The 21,893-nt window shown below is 33.8% G+C and overlaps 3 protein-coding genes across 7 annotated transcripts; all 3 read left to right on the top strand.

Annotated features, from left to right (window-relative positions):
- The first annotated feature begins 830 nt into the window (after nt 1-830).
- Nucleotides 831-3,489, top strand: LOC124449397 (sphingosine kinase 2-like). Its single transcript, XM_047000313.1, has 6 exons — nt 831-906; nt 1,009-1,611; nt 1,737-1,871; nt 1,938-2,035; nt 2,139-2,254; nt 2,327-3,489. The coding sequence occupies exons 2-6, from the start codon at nt 1,209-1,211 to the stop codon at nt 3,258-3,260; spliced, it is 1,686 nt and encodes a 561-aa protein (XP_046856269.1). The 5' UTR covers nt 831-906; nt 1,009-1,208; the 3' UTR covers nt 3,261-3,489.
- A 1,251-nt stretch (nt 3,490-4,740) lies between these two features.
- LOC124448392 (Usher syndrome type-1G protein homolog) lies at nt 4,741-7,697 on the top strand. Its single transcript, XM_046999401.1, has 2 exons — nt 4,741-5,402; nt 6,108-7,697. Exons 1-2 carry the CDS (start codon nt 5,239-5,241, stop codon nt 7,252-7,254), a joined length of 1,311 nt encoding a protein of 436 aa, XP_046855357.1. The 5' UTR covers nt 4,741-5,238; the 3' UTR covers nt 7,255-7,697.
- A 721-nt stretch (nt 7,698-8,418) lies between these two features.
- LOC124448135 (EGF-like repeat and discoidin I-like domain-containing protein 3) lies at nt 8,419-21,375 on the top strand. 5 transcript variants are annotated; one of them, XM_046999143.1, is made up of 6 exons: nt 8,419-8,613; nt 18,720-18,898; nt 19,045-19,185; nt 19,272-19,422; nt 19,589-20,198; nt 20,847-21,375. In XM_046999143.1, exons 1-6 carry the CDS (start codon nt 8,520-8,522, stop codon nt 20,902-20,904), a joined length of 1,233 nt encoding a protein of 410 aa, XP_046855099.1. In that variant the 5' UTR covers nt 8,419-8,519; the 3' UTR covers nt 20,905-21,375. The 5 variants fall into 5 exon arrangements, with proteins under 5 accessions (XP_046855099.1, XP_046855096.1, XP_046855097.1 ...); XM_046999140.1 differs by having other exon boundaries at nt 19,493-20,198; XM_046999141.1 differs by lacking the exons at nt 18,720-18,898; nt 19,045-19,185; nt 19,272-19,422 and adding exons at nt 10,622-10,800; nt 10,949-11,089; nt 11,176-11,326 and having other exon boundaries at nt 19,493-20,198.
- Nucleotides 21,376-21,893: the final 518 nt, after the last annotated feature.

Here is a 21,893-nt window from a genome sequence, read left to right as displayed (position 1 = left end):
TATTGATTATTTTCGAAAGTTTAAAAGACTGACGGAAAATTTTTACCGTAAATGTTTCATTTTTAAAAATATAGTTTGTTGAGAGAATACAAGCAAAATATTTTCGCGTCTTTTCAACTGCGTGAGTGGGATTTTCCAGTAGTATTCCAGGAAAAATACCTTGAAACATTTTTGATGACGTGTTAAAATATCAATGTCTCCTATGTCAAAATCATTGATCAAATAAACATCTCAACATCAAAAAATTTATCTTAGTTTGCTTCATAAGTTAAGATCATCCGAACTATTTAATCTTTGATTTCTTTCATTTCACAATTTATTTCTAAAATCTATTGTTTTTACTGTGTATTAACACCAAAATGATAAATTAGGTGGCTTCATATTTCATTTCATAAGTATGAAACACCTGTTTCTATTTAAAATTACCTAAACAATGCAACTTGGACTATTTTATGTTCTTCTGGTGCAATTGAAATAAGAAAGTCAAAGAATTAATGACTTGAACATATCTGAATCTAAAAACATTGTTCAGTTTCTTTTGATTTTGTATATGTCTTGTTCATTTTTATTCTAAATTTGAGTGACTAAGGATTTATACAGTATTATATAACTACTGCAAGGGTTTTTAAACCACATTTCGTGACGACTTTAATCGAGTAAAACGTGAAAACAAAAGGCTTTCAGTTTTTAATTTTCTTTCAGTTTGTATTGTCTGAAATCATGCAGAAAATAATATTTAATTTGTTTCATTGACATCACAGTAAAATAGTTTATATGCGATGATAAGTAGAAGCACAAGTAAAAGAAATGGTTTTATTTTCGCTTGTTTATAGAACAACTCTCTCTCTCTTTAAATTTTCTGTTGAGGGACAAATGGGGATTCTGGTGAGACGAGAGATTTTGCAGGTATATGAGTGAAAATTATATCAATTATTATGATAAACAGCCGTGTACGTCATTTATTTTTGTCTATCACACAAAGCCTTTAAGGATTTAAAATATTTAAAGAGAGCAACAAACAACAGCCGAGGAAAGAATACGAAAACTGAATCATCCAAAGTCAAAAAATTGACAATAAAAAGTGACCAATAGAAATTTCTCGTGGCTGGTGGTGTCATTTTGACATTGGACTTTAAGCGTCTTTTGGTGGATGGTAAATCGTCTCTAAAATTTCCATTTTAAAATAAAATGATTGAGTCGAAGTTGCGATGAATGAAGAAAAGGATTGTTATTTTAAAGGAGACTTTAAACTTGGTCCTACATTTATTGATGAATATGTTGTCAGTATTACAAATAAATCTATATTGTATGAATCGAAATCCACAAAAGTTGTTCATGAAATTAACTTGGATAATGTTGTTGGGTCACACGTCAGTAAATCATCCATGGACAATACGATGGCAATAAAGAATACGATTCATATTATATCTTATCCTTTTAAAAAGAGGATGTTTTCTTCATCATTACAAAGATGTCGAGTGGAGCACGTATTTAGTGCAGCCAATGATGGAAATGTAGAAAATAGTTTGGAAACTGCAGAGAAATTTGTTCGTTGCATCAAGTGGCTTTTGGAGAAACCGTCCGATGGCATTATGATCACTGAATATAAAGGTGCGTGTTGGTTTTTTATTAGTTTTATCAATTTCTCTAATACTCTGTGTATATATCGATGATTTGGCGTGAGAAAATTTTGTACAGTACCATGCTTGCAACGTGGCGTTTTTGTACTTGTGTAGATAATCCTCGTCAACAGCAATTCTTAATCTTCATTAATCCTTTTGGCGGTCAAGGTTCAGCCAAAAATATCTTTGAAAAAAACATAAAACCCATGCTTGATGATGCTAATGTGGATTTTGACACAAAAATTACTGGTATGTTTTGTTTCATTTGTTTTATTTTGCTCAAACTAACTTGAATTGATAATTTATTGTATTTAGCTCATAAGGGACATGCTCAAGAAATTATTGAAAATATGAATGACTTGAAGAAATATGATTGCATTGTATGCTGTAGTGGTGATGGTATTGTCAATGAGGTAAGGATTGCAATGGACATTGAAGGATAATGAAGAGCAAATGTACTTGAATAAATTATCAAAAATCATTTCAAGACTGAAGTAAATTTTTGTAATGTTGTAGGTAATAAATGGTTTGATGCGACATCGTGATTGGGAAGAAGTTATCAAAATACCTCTGGGTCACATACCGTGTGGTTCAGGAAACGGTCTTTGTGCTGCAGCTTTACATCATGCAGAGTGTGTAGAGTTATGTTTTAATTTTATTATGCTCAATTTTATTAAAACATTGAAATTCTTTATCGTTCATAGTGAACCGTTTGATTTGGTGAGCTCAGTGTTCAACGTCATCACTGGTGATAACTTACCAATGGATATTATAAAAGCTCAAACAAGTAAACAAGAAGTTCGATATTCGTTTCTTTCAATTGTGTTTGGTATTGTCTCCGATGTTGATATTGAGTCTGAAAGATTTCGATTTATTGGTGATCTCCGATTTTCTATTGTCGCAATTCAAAAGATTTTTTCAAAAAAAGTCTTCTCGGGAAAACTTTGGTATCTCCCTGCCAGAGATGATTCCACAATGACACATCTAAACAGTGACATGAAATGTAGAAAAAATTCTTTACATTGCCAAAGGGAAGATGGTGTTGTACAAAGTGAGGACAATGAAACCTTGAATGGTCATCAAAACAAAGCAACAAAAAGCTCTACAGAAGATGAAAAGTTTAACGATTGTGATGTAGAGAAATCCAAAGTACAAAATGGTGTTTTTAGTGATCAACGAATGATCAATGAATCGACTACAACATGTAGTCCCTTTATTCATACAAATCTTCCTGATTTTGATGAAGAAATTCCAGAGACCTGGAAACTAATTGAGGATGATTTTGTTGGGCTCTTATTTCTGAGCCTTTCCCATATTGGTAATAACGTATTTTCTGCACCAAAAGCGACTTTTGGTGATGGTATTATACATTGCATGCGTTTTCATGGCGGAATGAGCAGAACAGAACTTGTTAAGGTAATGACAAATTTTCCTACTGGAGAACATGTGAACGTCAACAATCTAAGCATGTACGAAGCACGTGCTTTTCGACTTGAGTCAACTTCGTCGACGTCAGACATCATAACAATGGATGGAGAAAGGTTTCAATGGGATAAACTACAGGCGGAGATCTATAAAGGACTGGCACGAGTAAGATGTCGTCTTCCTAATAAGGAGAAGTGTAATTATCTTAAATAAAACAATGTTCGATAGTGGAAAATTTATTATTGTCATTGGGAACTCTCAATGATTTGTACTGGAATACTGAGTAATTTTCAAAGCTGAAAATTAAGAAAGGTGAATATTAATGCATTTTTTTTGTTTTTCTCTTATGAAGATTTGACTATTATAGTTTTTACATTAAAAGTATTGTTACCTGTTGTTAAACCAGTCTTTTGATAATAACAGTGTTATTGAAACTTTTTAATTACAAATGGCGATGTTAAGGTTCAGATAAAGACAGGGAAAAAATACACTAATAACCAAAATTCTCGGAAAAATAGAAATTCTCAGAAAATAATCAAATTTTCTATTTAAACATTTCATGCATAACTATTTGAAGCCTTTGAGTGGTAAAGAATGGTTATTTCATTTTATAATTTAACTGTAACAATTCTTTAATGTGTAGGTTTTCCCTTTCAGTGTTGTGTTTATTATGCTATTTTTTTCAACTCATTTATTATAAATAATAATAATGAAGTACTCTGTTGACAGCTGCGAAAAATTGCTTTTATAATGCGTCGTTTAAACTTGTAGAGTCTTCGCATTTTGTATGAATTAACTGACATAATTTGGAGATAAAGTAAATGGTTTGAACCCGGGAGTATCGTTGCATGTTTGTAAATGTAGATCGTCCAGGTTGGTATAGTCCTGAGAAGGACTGTTTTTGTTGTTGTTTACTGACGTTTCGACAACTATAGCGGTAGACATCATTTGACTGTGAAGATGACTACCGCTAAGGTTGTCGAAACGTCAGTCAACAACAACAAAAACAGTCCTTCTCAGGACTATACCAACCTGGACGATCTACATTTACAAACATGTAATAATTTGGAGATTTTCAAGAAGTTATCTAGCGCTATCAAATCCCAGTATTGATCTCAGAAATTTTCTTACAATTTTTTTATAATTTACAATATTCAGTCAAGTATAACACGTTTAAGCACTAGGCTGATGAACGTCTTCAAATGTTTAGAAGAAAAGGAATTTTCCTGAAAAAGATATGAAACGTAAAATGTGGAGTTTTTGGGAAAAAAGTGACTTCATAGTATTACCTAACACGTTTTCCTAACAGAACTGTTAACTACATTTTGAATAGAAATTTTGTTGACCCTAGTTTTTGCGCTTGGTATAAATTATAAGCAACAACATTTTAACTCATCGCATTTTTTATTATCTTACTGCGAGATAACAAACACAAAGTTTTTTGGTATTTAATGAGGACTTCACCCAAGGGCAGGACTCAGCTATATGCAAAATAAATTATTTCAACTTAATGATTGATTTATTTGTATTATTTAGAAATTCATAACCAATTATTTTTATATAAACGTATTTTAAATTTAAAATTAGCGGTTGTAATTTATTTTGCCTGACACTGGTCCGCTATTGACCATTTGACTTGACGAATTGTGGCAATTATAAGTCCTTGCAAATGGATGAATTTAGTCAAGCCTGACAACGAATTGTTAAGGACGAAATTTAATAGTTCTGCGCTTTTACTGAAAAATGTCTTTCATGTAGAAGAGAGATATTTGCGGCACTGGTTGAAAATTTTATTCAAAGAGAGAGCAACACTATAAATCCTTCCTTGACTTTAGTGAACTTGTGCATTAGGAAAGGTGAGTGCAGTTCATTTTTATAGGAATAGTGCCTTCAACTATTAATATATACAATTGAATGCACCAAAAATATTTCACGCGAATAAATATCTTAACTACTAGACCTCTTGTCTGCGTAGCGACTTTGCCTATGTAATAAAAATTCCAACAAAGGGATCACTTCTCGACAAATATGAATATCTAATGTGGGAAGGCTTGCTTTCCTAAGCACACAGATATATTTGCGAGGAATCCTGGGTATGAAGGGATTTATTTAAGAACATTTCGTTCAAAACGGTTTTTAACGCTATAAGATCGAAGTATTTGTTGTTTAAGGCTTTGTATATAAAAGTAAAATGAGCAGTGTTTATCACAAAGCTGCTAAAGATGGTTTGATTGAAGTTATTGAACGTATCAATAAACGCGATGCTAATAAACGAGATGAAGACGGGATGACTCCAGTACATTGGGCTGCAAGTTGTGGTCGACTGGATTGTCTTGAAATTCTTTGTGCTAAAGGGTTAGTAGAATTTCTTTGTTAGAAATACTGGCATTACTATCATAATAGTTTAGTTGGATTTATCATTTGTGAATCTCAGTAACGAAGTCGAGAAATGAATTCTATGAAAATCAAGTTTTGAATTTTTACTATATGACAATAATAAAGTGGAATTGTTTTTAACAAAGATTCTTTTTTTAAAAGATTGTTAAGTTTTTATTTAAACCAATATAACTAATAAGTTCTTTAACCGCTTTCGGAAATCTTTAAGAGGTTCTTGTGTTGTCAAGATAATATCCCGTGGTTTGTGGGGTAATTAATGGTACTATATTATTTATGGTAATTTGAATATTTTTATCGCCTCGTTGCCTGCTCAATTTTTCAATATGAATGTTAAAAACGAGAAGCTTAGAATTTCTTGTGTTGACTCAAGTTCATATTTAAATTATGAACATAACAGAACATTGGAAAAAGAGGTTTTTCCTTCCATTTAAGTTGCGTGATAAAATGGTAATTTCGAAATAGAAGGTAAATTCTTTTAAATTTTAATTAAGGAAGTACACCGTGAAGTTTTATGCAACAAATGGTGTTATGTTTTTTACTCTGTGAATTTGTTTTTCTCATTTTGTGATATATTAAAGTTTTTTGTTAGTCATTAAAGACATACTTACTGTTGAGAGGTTTATGCATTCATGTACTATAAAAAAATGTCAAACGTTCTTACAGAGGTGACCCAAACAAAACATGCAACGATGGATCAACGAGTGTACACATAGCTGCTGCTTGTGGACATTATCACTGTCTTGTGTTTCTGACAAAATTTGGTGCCAGTATTTGGTCCTTAGATAACCAGTATCACACCCCCCTGGAAGAGGCAGCATCACGTGGACAACTTGAGTGTGTTCATTATTTGGACCACGTGACAGCTGAACAAATGTTACATCATAAAGCAAGTGTAAGTAAACAGAAAATAGAAGCGGAGAAACTTGCTAGAAAAAGAATGAAAAAAGTTCAACGTGAACAGAAGAAAAGAGATAAAGAATATGTAAGACGTTTTGAAATAGACAATGGTGTCTCAAGGAAGAAAAACAAAAAACATATGACGAAGGACTTGGGGAGAAATGAGCAAAACAATTATATTTATGGAACATCTCGTGATGGATTTGACACCTTGAATAGTACACAAAGCCTTCGTAGATTTTCACAGATAACTAGACTAAAGCTCGGTAAAGGCACCACTCGTTCAGCACCAGCTGACAAATCTAACATAACTAAAGGTTCTGTCAGGCAGACATTTCTCGCTCCTAGACTAAGATCTTCCAGCACGTATGTAGTCAATAATTCCAAGTCACAGAGTCTAACCAACCTAGATAGTGCCAATGTGATTTTTAAACCGAAAGCAATTCGACATGCATCAAGTAGTGTTTTTGAGATTCCAGAAGAACAGTCTGGAAGATTCTCCTCTGATAATTTTGCTAAAATTCAAACCTACGTAGATAACGTTGAGAAATATGGTAGCATGTCAAGTTACAACAGCCATAATTCAACTTTTCCAAGCTCACAAGACAGTTGTACGTCTAGTTGGTCAATAAATTCTGACATAGAAACTATTATTGATGCAGAAAACCATGTAGAAATAAGTGATTTACATTTTGCATCACTGACGACCTTCTTAGCTTCGTTAAATCTAGAAAAATTCACTTTAACCATGAGAAAAGAAGGTATTGATATGAATTCGTTGGCTCTGTGTACAGACGATGATCTTAAGTCTGTTGGGCTACCTTTAGGACCACGTAAGTTAATTTTAGAAGCAGTTCAAAAAAGAAAGAAAGCAAGCGATGACCCTGGCCCTTTAGTTGACACGTATTTGTAAAAAGAAAAAGGTTTTAAAACACAAAGAACGAGACAGAGACGTTACAGATGAAAATTCTGCCACATGACACAAAATCTGATCACTCAAGTACAGTTCTTCCTAACTCAAGAATCTCGACCCTTTCTCTTTGAGTACAACTTTGTTTCATGAAATCATTCAGTTGATCGCAATGATATTTTGAGAATTTACAAATTCATTCCTTGTAATAAACTAACAATTTTAATTTACATTTTGGTGCTACATCTTTTATTAAACGTTTTGAGGAAGGAAGTAGAATACTTTTTATTTATCCGCTGCCAATTTAAAATAAAACATGTAAACAAGAACATTCTTTCTTAGTTTAAATAATAACAGCAAACGTATTTAACGAATTTAAGAAAGAGCATTTTTGTGTGTTGTGAAACGCTGAACTACACAAACAATCAACACCATTTCAAAACACAGTCGAAATGGTATTTTTACCCACGAAATGGTATTTTTATCCACGCCACCATGACCTTGGTTGTATTAAAAATTTCTTGGAATTCAAGTTTACTGAAGTAATTACTTATTGATCATACATTTATACCTATCGTCACCTATTGACGCCTTGAATGAAAAAATGACAGGAAATTAGCTTTCTTAGAAGGAAGTTGACAGAAATTGTAATAAGTGGCCACAATAATGACAGGATTCGAATGATAGAAACAAAAAAATGTTATCTCGATGTGCAGTCAAGTATTGATTGAGTGACTAGTCAAATATTGAAGACGAAAGAAACTTTAAGAATGCGCTATACTTTTTTATAAAATAAAGTCAATGTCATGTGGAGCATATTAAATAACAATAGCTCATTTGCCTTTTGCCTTTGAAACAGACCTTTCTCATTATTTATTTACCATCAATTAGAAATCGGTGAAAGTTTCTCGCAGTTTCAAATGACAAGCAGCTCAAAAAATGAAAATAGTAAAAATGAAAAATAACGAAAATCTTGGCATCAATAAAAATGGTACTGTGGGATTTTTTAATGAAATGATTGCGACTTTTGAATGTATGTTTACAATTCGAATATGATTCAAATTTTTTTCTCCCATTAGATTGTAACCTGATATTAACACATTGCACATAGGACATATATGGATATTCAAAACTATGAACCTTTAGATTGTAATCCAGTTGGTTCAGTGACCAGTGTTTCAGTAACTTGCCTGGTGTTACGAGAACAAGGCCAACTTATTTTTCTTTACATATTCTAATAGACGAATAGTGTTTTTTCTTTCTTCAAAATGGTGACTTCGCTGATATTTTGGATAGTTCCTTCGCTGTTGAGCCTTGTGGACAAACCAACAATGGCCGTCTCCTTAAACAAATCATCAGACGGTTAGTAATTCATAAACTGCAAACTGGTCTTAATCTTTGTCCTATATAAAGTATTATTCCGCTTGCTTGGGGCTATTATTTTGTCTATTAAATGTTATGTCGGCGAAATTTCTTTGTAAGAACAATAGGCTGGATTAAAAATATTTTACTCTACTTAATGATTATTGATGTTGTGATTATTATTAATTACATAACATTGTAAACAACTTCATTTGTGCTGGACAACACAAAATATGTTTGAAATATTCAGTGTAATGAAAATGCATGAATAAGATCAAATGCTGATTTGCTATTACCCTCCCCAAGATCCTTGTAAAAGTGGTCATGTGGTTCTAACTTTAGATTTCACAATATAGAACAGCCAGAAATAATAGATTGCAATTGCAAAAGAGTAGTTTAGTAAAACACTCTGTAAATTGTCAACATTTTTAATTCTAAACGTTTCAACAATGTTACATCACATTGCCAAAGCTTTTCGAGATGTATATAAAATAATAGTGTATTTAAATTTGAGTTTTACGTATAGGTTTTTTTGATTTTTCGAAGTATCTTAGATCAAACATGTAAATTATAGTGCATAAGAAAAAATAACTGATGTTTGATAGATGATCAACTTATGATTTAACTAAAGAATATCATATGATTTGGTATCTCACACCAGGAGAGGCTGGCTCATTCGAACTGTTTTTGTGTCAAATAAATATGTTTCGTGAGTAGAATTTTATTAAGTATTACTTCAGGCTTTTGAATGTTCTTATGTCAACAAAATTCCTTTGTACGTTCTATAGGGGGATAAGATTTTATTTTCACCATTTATTGTGCTTTGAAATGGCGTGCTTTTGACGGTTTTGTATTCATGCTTTCTTACGTACATGCATGCATTGTAACTTTTTAAACAAGAAAAAACCAACTCTTGTGGTTTTTAAAACTAAAAGCTGCCATTTTATTATTTTTGCCTTATTAAGTTTTCGTTGCGGAATGACGAAAGTGAGGTATTGACCTGTTTACTTTGGTCGATTAAAGGGTATCAGTTTACAGCAAAACATGCCCTCTTGAATTTTTGGCGTCTTGTGACTTTTTTTATCACTTTCATCGTTGCCATTTTTTTTCTAAACTTCCTGTTTCAGTTTTCCTGCTGTTTTGACCAAAGCTTTCCAAGAAGTGCGCGAAATAATTCAGCATATTTAAATTAAGTTTTAGTGCGAAGATTTTTTGCGCTTTTGAAATATCTTACATAAAACATGTAGAATATCAAAAGAAAAATACAACAATGTTTTATGATCTACTTATGATTGAACTGAATAATGTCGTATCATTTGGTTTCTCATACGAGAAGAATCTGGTAAATCAAAACTGTTTTTTCTTTCAAATTTCTCGTAACATTTTTCATTATCTCAAATTATATGTTAAACTTCCTCAATTAACTTCCCCCAAAGCCGTGAAACAATAATTATACCTACAGGTCATATCTTTCAACTCAGCATTTGAGCAACATATGGAAACGATATCGCATGGAGTTTCGACTCATTGACAAACATACGACATGAGACTCCATGGTTTATAAATTTGAAGATTGGGCCATCCAAACACGGGAATTGTTTCATCATCAGAACACGAGTGTATAAAACAAAAATGATCACAATGACCATATCGTTCTCGTGAAAAAGTTTTTTATCCTATCTTATGTTTAACCTCATGTCCTGCAAACATTTTTCCATTTTTCTCATGTTTGGCAAGCAATTGGAATGATTATTGTCTAACACTGATGCTTTAAACTTTTTGAAATATTTTGGTCATGAAAATTTCCTCATCCCAAAAACGGTTTCTATGGGTTAGCAAATGTCATAGATTTTTGGACAAAATCTGCGAATTATTAACGTTTTCTGGTTATAGAAGTGTCTAGTCTATTTTCATCGTCTTGATTTCTTTTCTTTCATACTCATTGTATGGAAATTGTAGCCTCGTTTGTATGAGCTATGGATTGTTAGCTGTTTGTGTGAATATATAGAGTGTAACCTTCCACTTGGCGTTGGTGATAGACAAATTGCAGACAGTCAGTTAACGTCACCTGCCTTTGTATCACATTTATACATCGCAAAAGAAGATATTTATATAAATGCCAAGCCAAACTATGGTCGACTGAATCGAAAATATTCTTTTTGTGGCAGACGTTTCTCATATTTACAGGTCAGTTTCTCGTTAATCCATTTATGAAGAGATCAGTTTCTTTTAGGACATTCCTTTTTGCTTACAAGATTAATCTAAAATTGTCCTACATTCATTGTCTATTATCCATTATTGAAGATCATTTCATGGAGATATTGTTTATTTATAGGTCAATCTTAGTTACGTTGTAAACGTGACAGCAGTTGCTACACAAGGTCTTGACGATTGGGTACCAAGTTTTGTTAAAACTTACCGTCTTCGTTTCAGTTTAAATGGTCAAGATTGGTTCAACTATAGCACTCCAAATAAGGTAGGAGTGTTTACAGTTTAATAACTGAACATAATAACTGAACAATTTGTGTGTTAAAGATCATGTTTCATTTATTCTTTATCAAGGTTTGGCGAGGAAACATCAACGGTCGTGGCATAAAACGAAACAATTTCAACTCTTCTATACAGACTCAATATTTACGTTTTTATCCTCAACGTTATAATTATGAAAGATGTCTTCGTGTGGAGGTCTATGGCTGCAAGTCAAGTGATCCTGGTATGAATAAACTGATGATGTCTTCTGTTGTTGCCAAAATCAAACATTTTTAAAAATGTTTCAATTTCGAAAACTGATGCAACCTCTCCTGTAGATAATGGAAAGTTCACCCCTGCGAAAACTGATGCAACCTCTCCTGTAGATGATGGAAAGTTCACCCCTATGAAAACTAGTGCAACCACTCCTATTGATGATGTAAAGGTCACCCCTACGGAGGTGCTAAAGCATGTGAATAATACTAAGGTCACTGAGACTCTTGTAGGCGCTGATGACGTTGTTTCTCAAACTAATGTTGCATTGGTGTTGGGCCTTTGTATTGGATGTTTTGCATTGGTCGCCTTGACTATTTTCGTTTTCTTCTTACTTAAACGTAAAGCAGCAGCCAAAAAACCAGAAGCTTTTTACAGGTATAACTTATTGATTATTTTAGTGCTTATTTTTGGAGGAATGTGATTTTGTTTATGAAAGAAACGAGAATTCCAGCTAAGAAATCATTCAATGTTGTCCTACGTCATGTTATATGAGTATTGTGTCTTAGCACATTTGAAAGGTAACGTTGTCATTCATATGACCGACGCCAGCACATTTATTATCTTGTTAGTGTAAGTTTGGAAGCTCGTTTTGAATTAGGAAAATTTGGATTGCAACTTTCGATAAAATAAGTGTAATTAAGTAAATACTTTATTTTATTTAAGATTGGTCAAGAAAGAACTCGTCTGATAACTGCGTCGTCTCAAGATTTTAAGGCCAGTTTTTGTTGTAAAATATTTAAATGTCCTCCACAAACTCCTTTGAAATTTTGGGATGATTGATTCAGTGACAGAGTGAGTATTAAAGAACAACGAGATGCAGTAGTTTACTTAAATAATTTTTTTTTGAGAAATTTTCTGAAAACTGGTGACTTAAACGGAATTTTTTCTTACTTTCTAACATCACTAACATATAAATTTTCTATTGTTTGAACCTACTGCTCACTAAGTCGTCATGACACACAGATAACACTTGAGCATTTCATATTTCTCGTCAAAGAAATACTAGTTTTCAGGAAATGTCTCGTCTTAGTTCTTTAGAGAGTTTTTTTAATTATTTGTGTTTAAAAAACACGCGATGTAAATATAACGATACTCAGTGTTTATTTTGTACAGAACTTCAGTGTAGGTTTGTGCTTGTGAGCCGGCTATACATCGCACAGCAGCAGCCTAAGTCAGAAAATTAACGATTCATCTTTAAGTACACAGCTCCGGGGGGAGTTTGTATATTGTCAAAAATGAAAGTGTTATATTTTAAATGATATAACTTTAAAGGAACTTCAAAGTTTTTTGAGTCTTCAGTAATTAAGAAAAGAAATTATTAAATAATTTCAAAACATTAATTCTATTTTCAACAAAGATTCAATTTTCACTTCCTGTATTGGAACATTAATACCATAAATGAAATATTTATCCATGTGCATAGGGTTCCATCCCCAGTTTTTAGCCCTTCGAAAATATTTTAACTCTCAGCATTTTTGACATAACTTAAAATCCAATGAAAGAGCTTTTCACAGACGTTTTTATGGTCCTTGCGAGAGAATCTAAATCATACCTTGCTTTTCTCAATTACTGAAGGCCAAAAGACGAAGAGTATTTATACACAATGCCAGAGTGTGTTTGTATTGTCTCTGCCACCGTCCATCTTAAAGATTTGTTGTTAGGATAGTTTAAATGTTTAATGTTTATTAATGTTAAAACTTTTTGTTGTATTTTGTGTTTATAAACTGGCATGTTAAAATATATTTTCATACAAAAAATCCAGACCAATATTCTTATTCCTTAGGTTTCATTTGATAGAAATTAGTAACCCTGAGATAGCATTGGTTAATAACAAAGTGTCGCTCTACGAGTCTACGTCAAAGACACACTGTGTCTCACCAACACCAATTTATAGTCTTATATGTAACGATAGAGTTTAAAGTTTTCAAACGTCTTTCTATACTTGCTAAATTTCGACATGTTGTGGTTAATTATTAAATAAAAACAACATTTTCCATAACTTAACAAGCACGCCTTCGCAACAATGAGTTAGCCGTTAGTAACGTCAAGTTTTGAAACTATTAACAAACTTTAAATTTATGCACGCCGCACGGTCGATTGCAAATGGCTGTATTTGAAGATAAATAATCAGAATTTTGGCTTTGCATTCATTTCTTGTTGAATAGGTAGGATTTTTGGATGTAAAAGAAATGAAAGAAAAGAGACTTTTCTCATTTTGAATTGAAACAAAAGTCTTGCTAGATTTTTCATGGTAAACAGATGATGAAGTCGTCAAAACTAACAGAAATCAAATAAGCAATGAATGATGCAGGCAGCACTGCGCATGCTCTAGCATAGTCTAACGAGAGCAATCCACTGGAGCAATCAAGTAAAACGAAACGAACATGACGAGAGATGTCGACGACTTAACAATTGCGTGTGTATGTAAAGAAAAGCCTCTCTTTATCATCTCGTTTGTTCGTATACCTAAGCGAAAGACATGAAATTAAGAGAATCGAAAAAAAAGGCGAGATATGTTTGACATGATTATGATAACAATCATAGGCGTACGGGCACATATTTTTAGGGGGAGCTGGACTAAATTTGCCCGAATTATATGACGTCATATGACGTATGACGTCATAGATATTCTTATGTTGTCTCTGGCCATCTCAATTGATAAGCTAAAATCATTACAATTTGCTAAGAGGATGCTACGAAAGTAACTACATTTTATTTGATATTTGAAATTTTGTCATATATAACACTAGACGCAGAAGAAATTTAGTTAGTTAAATGTGCGACGATCTAAGACTAAAAGAAATAAGATTTACGATTACGTCGCTGTCCAAAAATGTTAATTATCTTTTCCATGTCGTTCTTTAAAGTACTATTTGCATAGGCATTTATCCACTTCGTAACTAATCCATGGATATTTCTTGTACCATTCAGGCTGAAATCGTCGCACAAATGTTTCACTGCCGAATTTTCGTGCAGGATATTCACCTAATATAGGCTGTTTTGGGGCGTGCAAGGTGGAAATCTCTTCTTCATTCATACTGTTAAGGGAAACCTTTCTAGTCTGTTCATTTAGAACAGATGCTGTTGAATCTAAATCTTGTATTGCTGTTGTGTCTAGAGTGTTAGACGTCGTCGTTGATTCTGGTGTTGCAACGCGTTGTATGTTTTGATTTAAGTTAAATTCTTCGATGAACAGTGCGTCACTGGAAGTAAGATTTTCATTATCCGTGACCGTATTCAATTCTTTATTTTCTCTGAACTGCGTCAGTGGATTTAATTCATCAACATCAATAAACGTTCTCATTGGTTCCGTTTGGTCTTCGCTTATGGGCTCCTTCAAATTAATCTCAGGTAGATTTTCCTCAAAAGACCCAGTGGCTGCTAAATCTTTACTAGCACTCGATTCTGTTTCCTGTAAGGTTAGGTTATCATCCTTGGTTGTCATGTTACTTTTTACAAAGAAACCACTGACTTTGACTGCGATAAATCCGATGAATCCATCACTCGATGACACTTAACTTTTCATTATTGTGAACTCGTCGAAAGTGGACCTCCTTATAATCACTGTCAATTTCCTTGCTGCATTCCTCGCACCAAACGCGATGTCGATACGGTCGTTTACGAGACGCCATATGTACGCTTTATTAGAGCTTGGCTACTAAATGTTTTCCCCTTGTGGATAATAGTTTCCTTGAACAACAATCATAGAGTGAATGGCACTAATCTAATCAATGGAATGGACAGTGCCTCTCCATACGAAGCCTAATTTTCATGCAAAACTAAAAATCACTTTTGGGGATCGCAGCGATTGTTAATCTATATATTAATGTATAACGGATAGCGTGTGGGAGACGATTTTCGCAATTTCAAGACATTTCAAGACTTTTACTGACCTCAGCCCTTTTTTATAAATGGAGAACGTTATGTGGATAAATTTAATACCAAAAGCTTTGCTCTGATTGAAAATATCGGCGTTCGTGTTCGTTTAAAAGTTGTAAACACCGAATATATTCGTCGCAATATCGCTAGTAAATAGACCGATTTCTCGTGACGTAATTTGTTTATATTATAATGGGGCGGATGTAAAATTCTCCTATTATGTCTCAAGAAAAATTTTGCACCCAATCACTTTACGCGATTTTTTTATTTTACCTCCTGAAATTTAAGTAATTTAAACAATTTAAAAACCATCCATTAAAAGACCGTTCACGCTCAAGAACCGAAGCAGTTTATGATATAGAAATGATGTAGATTAATATTGAAAATTTAAAAACTGTAGTAAGTATCTTGCCAGAATATCATGTAAATGCTTGCCCGAATACACAAATTCTCGAGAAATTGGGGGGGCTGCAGCCCCCCCAGCCCACCCCCCCCGTACGCCTATGATAACAATTCGCTGCCATGAATGTCTTCTTTGTCATCAATTACTGCGTCATTAAAGTGTTTTTTATATATTATTTCGTTATTGAATGTTTCCTCTATAGTCGATGTCTCTCTTGCGTATCATCGTGATTTCATGAATTATTATAAAAGTTATGACAATAGCCTCAAAGGTGAACTACATGCTCCTGAACAGTATGACTGACAAGCAGTCAAGAAAGCCACCAGCTATACGAAATAGAACTAATCAATCAGAAAGAAATATTGGACGCGTTCTTGCCTTTTTGTCTGTCGGTTGACTTAGATAAGCGTTTGTTTACCACGAAATTCCATGCTTCACCTTAATTCCGTTGAAACCTCAAATGGTGTGAAATAGTGGCGCAATATTACAAAGTTACAAAGTGCATGAAATGCAAAGCTAAAGTAGAGTAGCTTTCAAACTATGATAAACAAAATACATATTTCTACTTAGAATTTTCTTGGTATCCGGCAACAGGATATGCCTTTAAAGTTATGACTTGACTAAAAATCGGAGATAATACTTTACCGCAACTTATTAGTCTTGACTTCTTGTGTTTTTTATGAATCCTAAATTTTATAATCCACTCCCAACTTTTTATAAGGCCAAGAAATTTTAAAATTCCTGGTTGTGGTCATACATACATAGGCAAAACTAAACGAAACCTACACACAAGACTAACCCAACATGCTACTAATTACAACAATTCTAGGGCTATCTCGCTTCATTTACTCATTTGCCCAGACACCAACTACATCTCACACCTTTTCTCACTTCCTGACATTGACTCCGACCCCGATCTCACACGCGTGCCATTTAATCCTTGTAATTTGATTCAAATTCAAAGTAACACCAAAGTGTTAAATCGCTGTAATAATAATAATCCTAATCAACTCCTCATCTGAGAAGTGCTTTTGATAACACGCAATATGCCACAACTTAATAGAGTGTGCAATTCAGCAATTCTAGCAATTCTGCATTGTCAAATGAAGAATATCATGTGGTCTTTGACTTAACCATAGGTCGTTTAAATCTACTAGTTCATCATGAGGCCCTTAATAACTGAGCTCAAGGCCTTTACGGAGACATATCGGACCGAGGTCTTTTTGTACAGACGGAGCCCGTATGGCGAGGTTTGTACAAAAAGACAGAGGTCCGTTATTTCTTCGTAAAGGCCGAGAAAGCGAGGTTATTAAAAGGTTTATTATATGGCATTAGTTGACCTGAAACTTGCTTTCTTTCTTGTCTTTGTTGTTTTGTACGGTTGGCTTTCACTTTTTTAGTTTTCGTCAGTAAAAAAAAATGTCGTTTCAAATTGTATCGTCTGGATAGTTTAACTGTGTTCCAAGTGCTTTTTCCTTCGACTCACATTCGTAAATGTTTTTTTGTTTCGGGTTTTTTTTGCGTTTTACTGTTTGCATTACGAAGTCTGTTTACATTTGACAGTAAAATTAAGCGTTTTGGACCGTGGTCGATTACGGGAAAATAATGGACCGGCAAAAATGTTTCTGAGCCAATCAAAGCGTGCCATTTAGCCGGGGCTGACGCTGCCATATAATAATAACAAATAGTGAACAATAGTCCTTTCTGATACCTGAGTATTCTGTAATATTTATTAATAATAAACCTGTAATTGTGGCGAACACGAAATGAGACATGTAAACCAGTTCGGCGTGTAACCACTGACTGTAATTTTCACAAGTTGCAAGCAACTGTGTTATTTGGAACATATTTTTACCATTATTAGATAATGAAGTTTTTCGAAATAACCTTATGTAGCAGATGCTGTTTGGTCATTGTGTGTTTTACTGCTATGGAAACATCATTATTAGGTAAGTTGATCTTTTATTAGCGTGAACTTTTGAGGTTTCGTGTGTTGTCGTTTAACTGAGTAGAGTTTTTTAACCCTTAAAATACCATATAAATTGTTAGATCTTGAGTCGCGATGTCAATCGGTAATCTTGTTTTTCTAATATTTGTCTGCATTTCCTGTATAAAACTAAACTGACCATAGTGACTATATCGTCTCATACGATAGTATTTCTCTTCATAGAAAAGTTACACGTGAAAAAACAATGATTAATCGCACTGTATAATTAACCTTTGGAATTCCAATTCGATAAACATCGATAAAATGACGAGTGAAATTGCATATTGTATGTGCGCATCGTGTTATATTTAAATGATGAAACACAAAAGAACAATTAAATCCTTAAGTTGTCCCATTGATACTACAGAAATCATCGTATTGTTTATACACCATTGATTGAAGCGCGTAATTTCACACAAAGGAATTTAGTAAAATTACATGTACACGAAAAGAGGATTAGGAACAATGAGATGATTTCTATAATTTTCGGGGCACGCCCGGTCCTTACACCCTGTAAGGGTGTAAAGAAAAGTTAAATACAAAAAGTTATAAAGTTAAGTTAATGACATAACATAATGTATTAACATGTGTCTTTATTAACATTTACTTAATTATCGTTCTTCTGTGGTAACATCAAATTGTTTAAAAACACAAATGTCCAGTTAACAGTAATATCTTTGCGAAGCTTTTTCCTGCGAAAGATCCTTCTTGTCTCAATTGTTTGATTTGCAAGAGGTCTTACAAGAAATGAAACTACTAAAATTGTCAAATCTTCTGAAGCTCTTGTCTTGCCAACATTTTGCCTTTTTTCTCGGGTTTGGCAAGCAATGTGGATCATTAATATTACAAACACTGGTGTAGTGTAAGCTTCAAACATTTTTTCATGGCAAATCTCGCTATCCCAGAACGGTTTCCGTGGGCTTGCAAACATCAGAGAATGTAAGCAAAGATCGCGAATTATAATCTTTTCCTGGTTATAGCGGAGTCTTGTCAATTTTCATCATCTTCCTTCATTTTCCATATTCATTATATGGAAGTTATAGCCTCGTTTGCATAAGCTATAGATAGTTAATTGTTTATGTGAATATATAGAGTGTAACCATCCACTTGGCGTTGGTGATAAACGGATTGCAGACAGGCAGTTAACTTCACCTTCCTTTGTATCAACTTTATACATCGCAAAAGACGATATTTATATAAATGCCAAGCCAAACTATGGTCGACTGAATGGTAAATATGCTTTCTGTGGCGGACGTTTCTCATATTTACAGGTCAGTATCTCGTTAATCCATTTATTTTTCCAGACTTTTTTGTCATTTAATTTTCTTTAATACCATAAGATTTATCTCCAGTGTTGAGCTACATTTATGATACAATTTGAAAATCATATAATCATGAGGATATTGTTTATTTATAGGTCAATCTTAGTTACGTTGTAAACGTGACAGCAGTTGCTACGCAAGGTCTTGACGATTGGGCACCAAGTTATGTTAAAACTTACCGTCTTCGTTTCAGTTTAAATGGTCAAGATTGGTTCAACTATAGCACTCCAAATAAGGTAGGAGTATTTACAGTTTAATAACTGAACATAATAACTGAACAATTTGTGTGTTAAAGATCAGGTTTCATTTATTCTTTATCAAGGTTTGGCGAGGAAACATCAACGGTCGGGGCATAAAACGGAACAATTTCAACTCTTCTATACAGACTCAATATTTACGTTTTTATCCTCAACGTTATAATTATGAAAGATGTCTTCGTGTGGAAGTCTATGGCTGCAAGTCAAGTGATCCTGGTATGAATAAACTGATGGTGTCTTCTGTTGTTGCCAAAATCAAACATTTTTAAAAATGTTTCAATTTTAGGTCAGTTAGAAAATACTTCAACAACTCCTCGCCTGACGACATCAATTACTGATGTAAAGGTCACCACAGCAAAAACTAATACAACCAAACCTATAGATTATGCAAAGTTCACCCCTACGAAAACTGATGCAACCTTTCCCGTAGATGATGTAAAGGTCACCCCTACGAAAATTAAAGCAACCTCTCCTGCAGACGATGGAAAGGTCACCCCTACGAAAATTAAAGCAACCTCTCCTGCAGACGATGGAAAGGTCACCCCTACGAAAACTAAAGCAACCTCTCCTGCAGATGATGTAAAGGTCACCCCTACGAAAATTAAAGCAACCTCTCCTGCAGACGATGGAAAGGTCACCCCTACGAAACCTAAAGCAACCTCTCCTGTAGATGATGGAAAGGTCACCCCTACGAAACCTAAAGCAGCCTCTCCTGTAGATGATGGAAAGGTCACCCCTACGAAACCTAAAGCAACCACTACAATGAAAGATGAAAAGTCCACCTTAATTGAAGTGCTTCATGTTGGGAGTCATTTGAATGATACTGTTGTCACGGAGATTCCCATAGTTCCTCATGACGCTGTTTCTCATACAAATGTTGCATCGTTGTTGGGTCTTTGTATTGGATGTTTTGTATTGGTCGCCTTGACTATTTTTGTTTTCATCTTACTCAAACGTAAGGCAGCCGCCATAAAACCAGAAGATGTCAACAGGTATAACTTATTGATTATTTCAGAGTTGTTTTTTTTGTATAAAAATATGGTTTTGCTTATGCAGAGACCTCAACAGAATACCCACTAAATTTGTAAATTATTAAGTATCAGCCCTTAAAGTCCTTTTTAAAATTTCTAAATGATCCGAATCTCTTTTATTTCGTCGTATAGTCGCTCTCAATGGCTTTGATCCTCGTTGCCCAGGAAAATCAAGGGATTTCTTATGAACAGCTATACGTCATGTTATAAGAAACAACTATTGATGAGATTGAGCATGATATCAATAATTATTCATACCGAGGCGGATAATGTTTAGCGAGGTCTCAATAATTCTTGATATAATGAGAAAGGCAAATTCAATAGTTGTTTTATTCTTTACCTCCACTAATTGAAATATCATTGAAGTCTATCAATGTAAAATATTTTTAAAACCTTCGCTATAATTTGTCCTTGTCAGACTGTAAATATGTTCAAAGCCAGCTTCGTTCATTTTTTAGAGCTTTCCGCAACTTTTTTTGTTCAAAAGTTTTGCGTATAGTTTTCAGAAACTGTTACAAACATCGCTATTATTTTGTTATGATAAATTTGGAAGTCGTTTTTTAGTTATAATAATGAAGTTTTGAAATAGTAAATATTTTTCTTTCTTAGGAATGGTCAAGACACAGTAAGTGTGATAAGAGTGCCATCAGAAGAGTCAAAATTATAAAATCAGGTTTAGTTGTAAAATGATGAAATATCCTATAAAATTTTGAAATGATAAAATATCCTGTTTGATATAAGATTAAAATAGCAGCAGGGGACAGTTAAATAGTTTAATTTATGCGTTACATTACACGAAAACTTATGTAGTTGAACACTGGTAATTTTAGATGGCAAAACCGCTGTACAAATATTGAGCCATTATGTAAATTTATAATCATATGCAGGTTTTGTGTTTTAAATCAATTGCTCGAGAAAGCCGACGCCCTCTCTCGCCCGTAGCCACCGATTTAGAAGTAGTACAGTTGGTAGCCGCTAGCACTGTAGCCATGATATTGAGGACCCTTTAGCCTAGGGGGGGTCCTGGGGCATGCACCTTAGAGAAGTTTTTATTGCCATTTATCGCATTTTAGGACACTTTTAAACAAGAAAATTTAGTAAAAAAAACTGTGAAAATAATCACTAAATGCTTTTGTAAGAAGTTTGAAACTGCCGTCGTATCACGTTTACTAATCTCTGTCATAAGCTTGCTAAAAAAATAGCCTCTTCCCAATTTTTGGATGGGATGGGACTGAGGTGTGCTTTCATGACTATGTTTTTTCTTGCATAAACATCACGACAACAAAAAGCGCATATTTCTTCTTTTGAAAGGTTTTCAAGTTTATTTAGAGGAGGGGGGGTGGGGGTGGCTTAGCTCCCTGTGTGTTTTGTGGCAAGTATTTCTTGTTTTGAGAGGTTTTCAAGTTTCTTTTAGAAGAGAAGCAATATTTGAAAGTGAAAACAATTTCATATCTCTGCTTGCAAAAATGAAAAATGTTATTTTAACAAGCCGTCATGCATTTGTGGATTGTCGGATTTTAACTCAACCACAAACTCCACTCACTCAAACTCGAGTCAAACAGCAAAGGTAAAGGTTAAAATCTCTAGCACCTAGAGCACCATCAATTACGACCTGGCCCAAGTCCAAGAAATTTGAAAATTTTGATGTGGAAACAC

Source organism: Xenia sp. Carnegie-2017, unplaced genomic scaffold (genome assembly GCF_021976095.1).
Source record: "Xenia sp. Carnegie-2017 unplaced genomic scaffold, XeniaSp_v1 HiC_scaffold_23, whole genome shotgun sequence".
NCBI classification, from domain to species: Eukaryota; Metazoa; Cnidaria; class Anthozoa; order Malacalcyonacea; family Xeniidae; genus Xenia; species Xenia sp. Carnegie-2017.
This window is presented reverse-complemented; position numbering and strand designations above follow the sequence as displayed.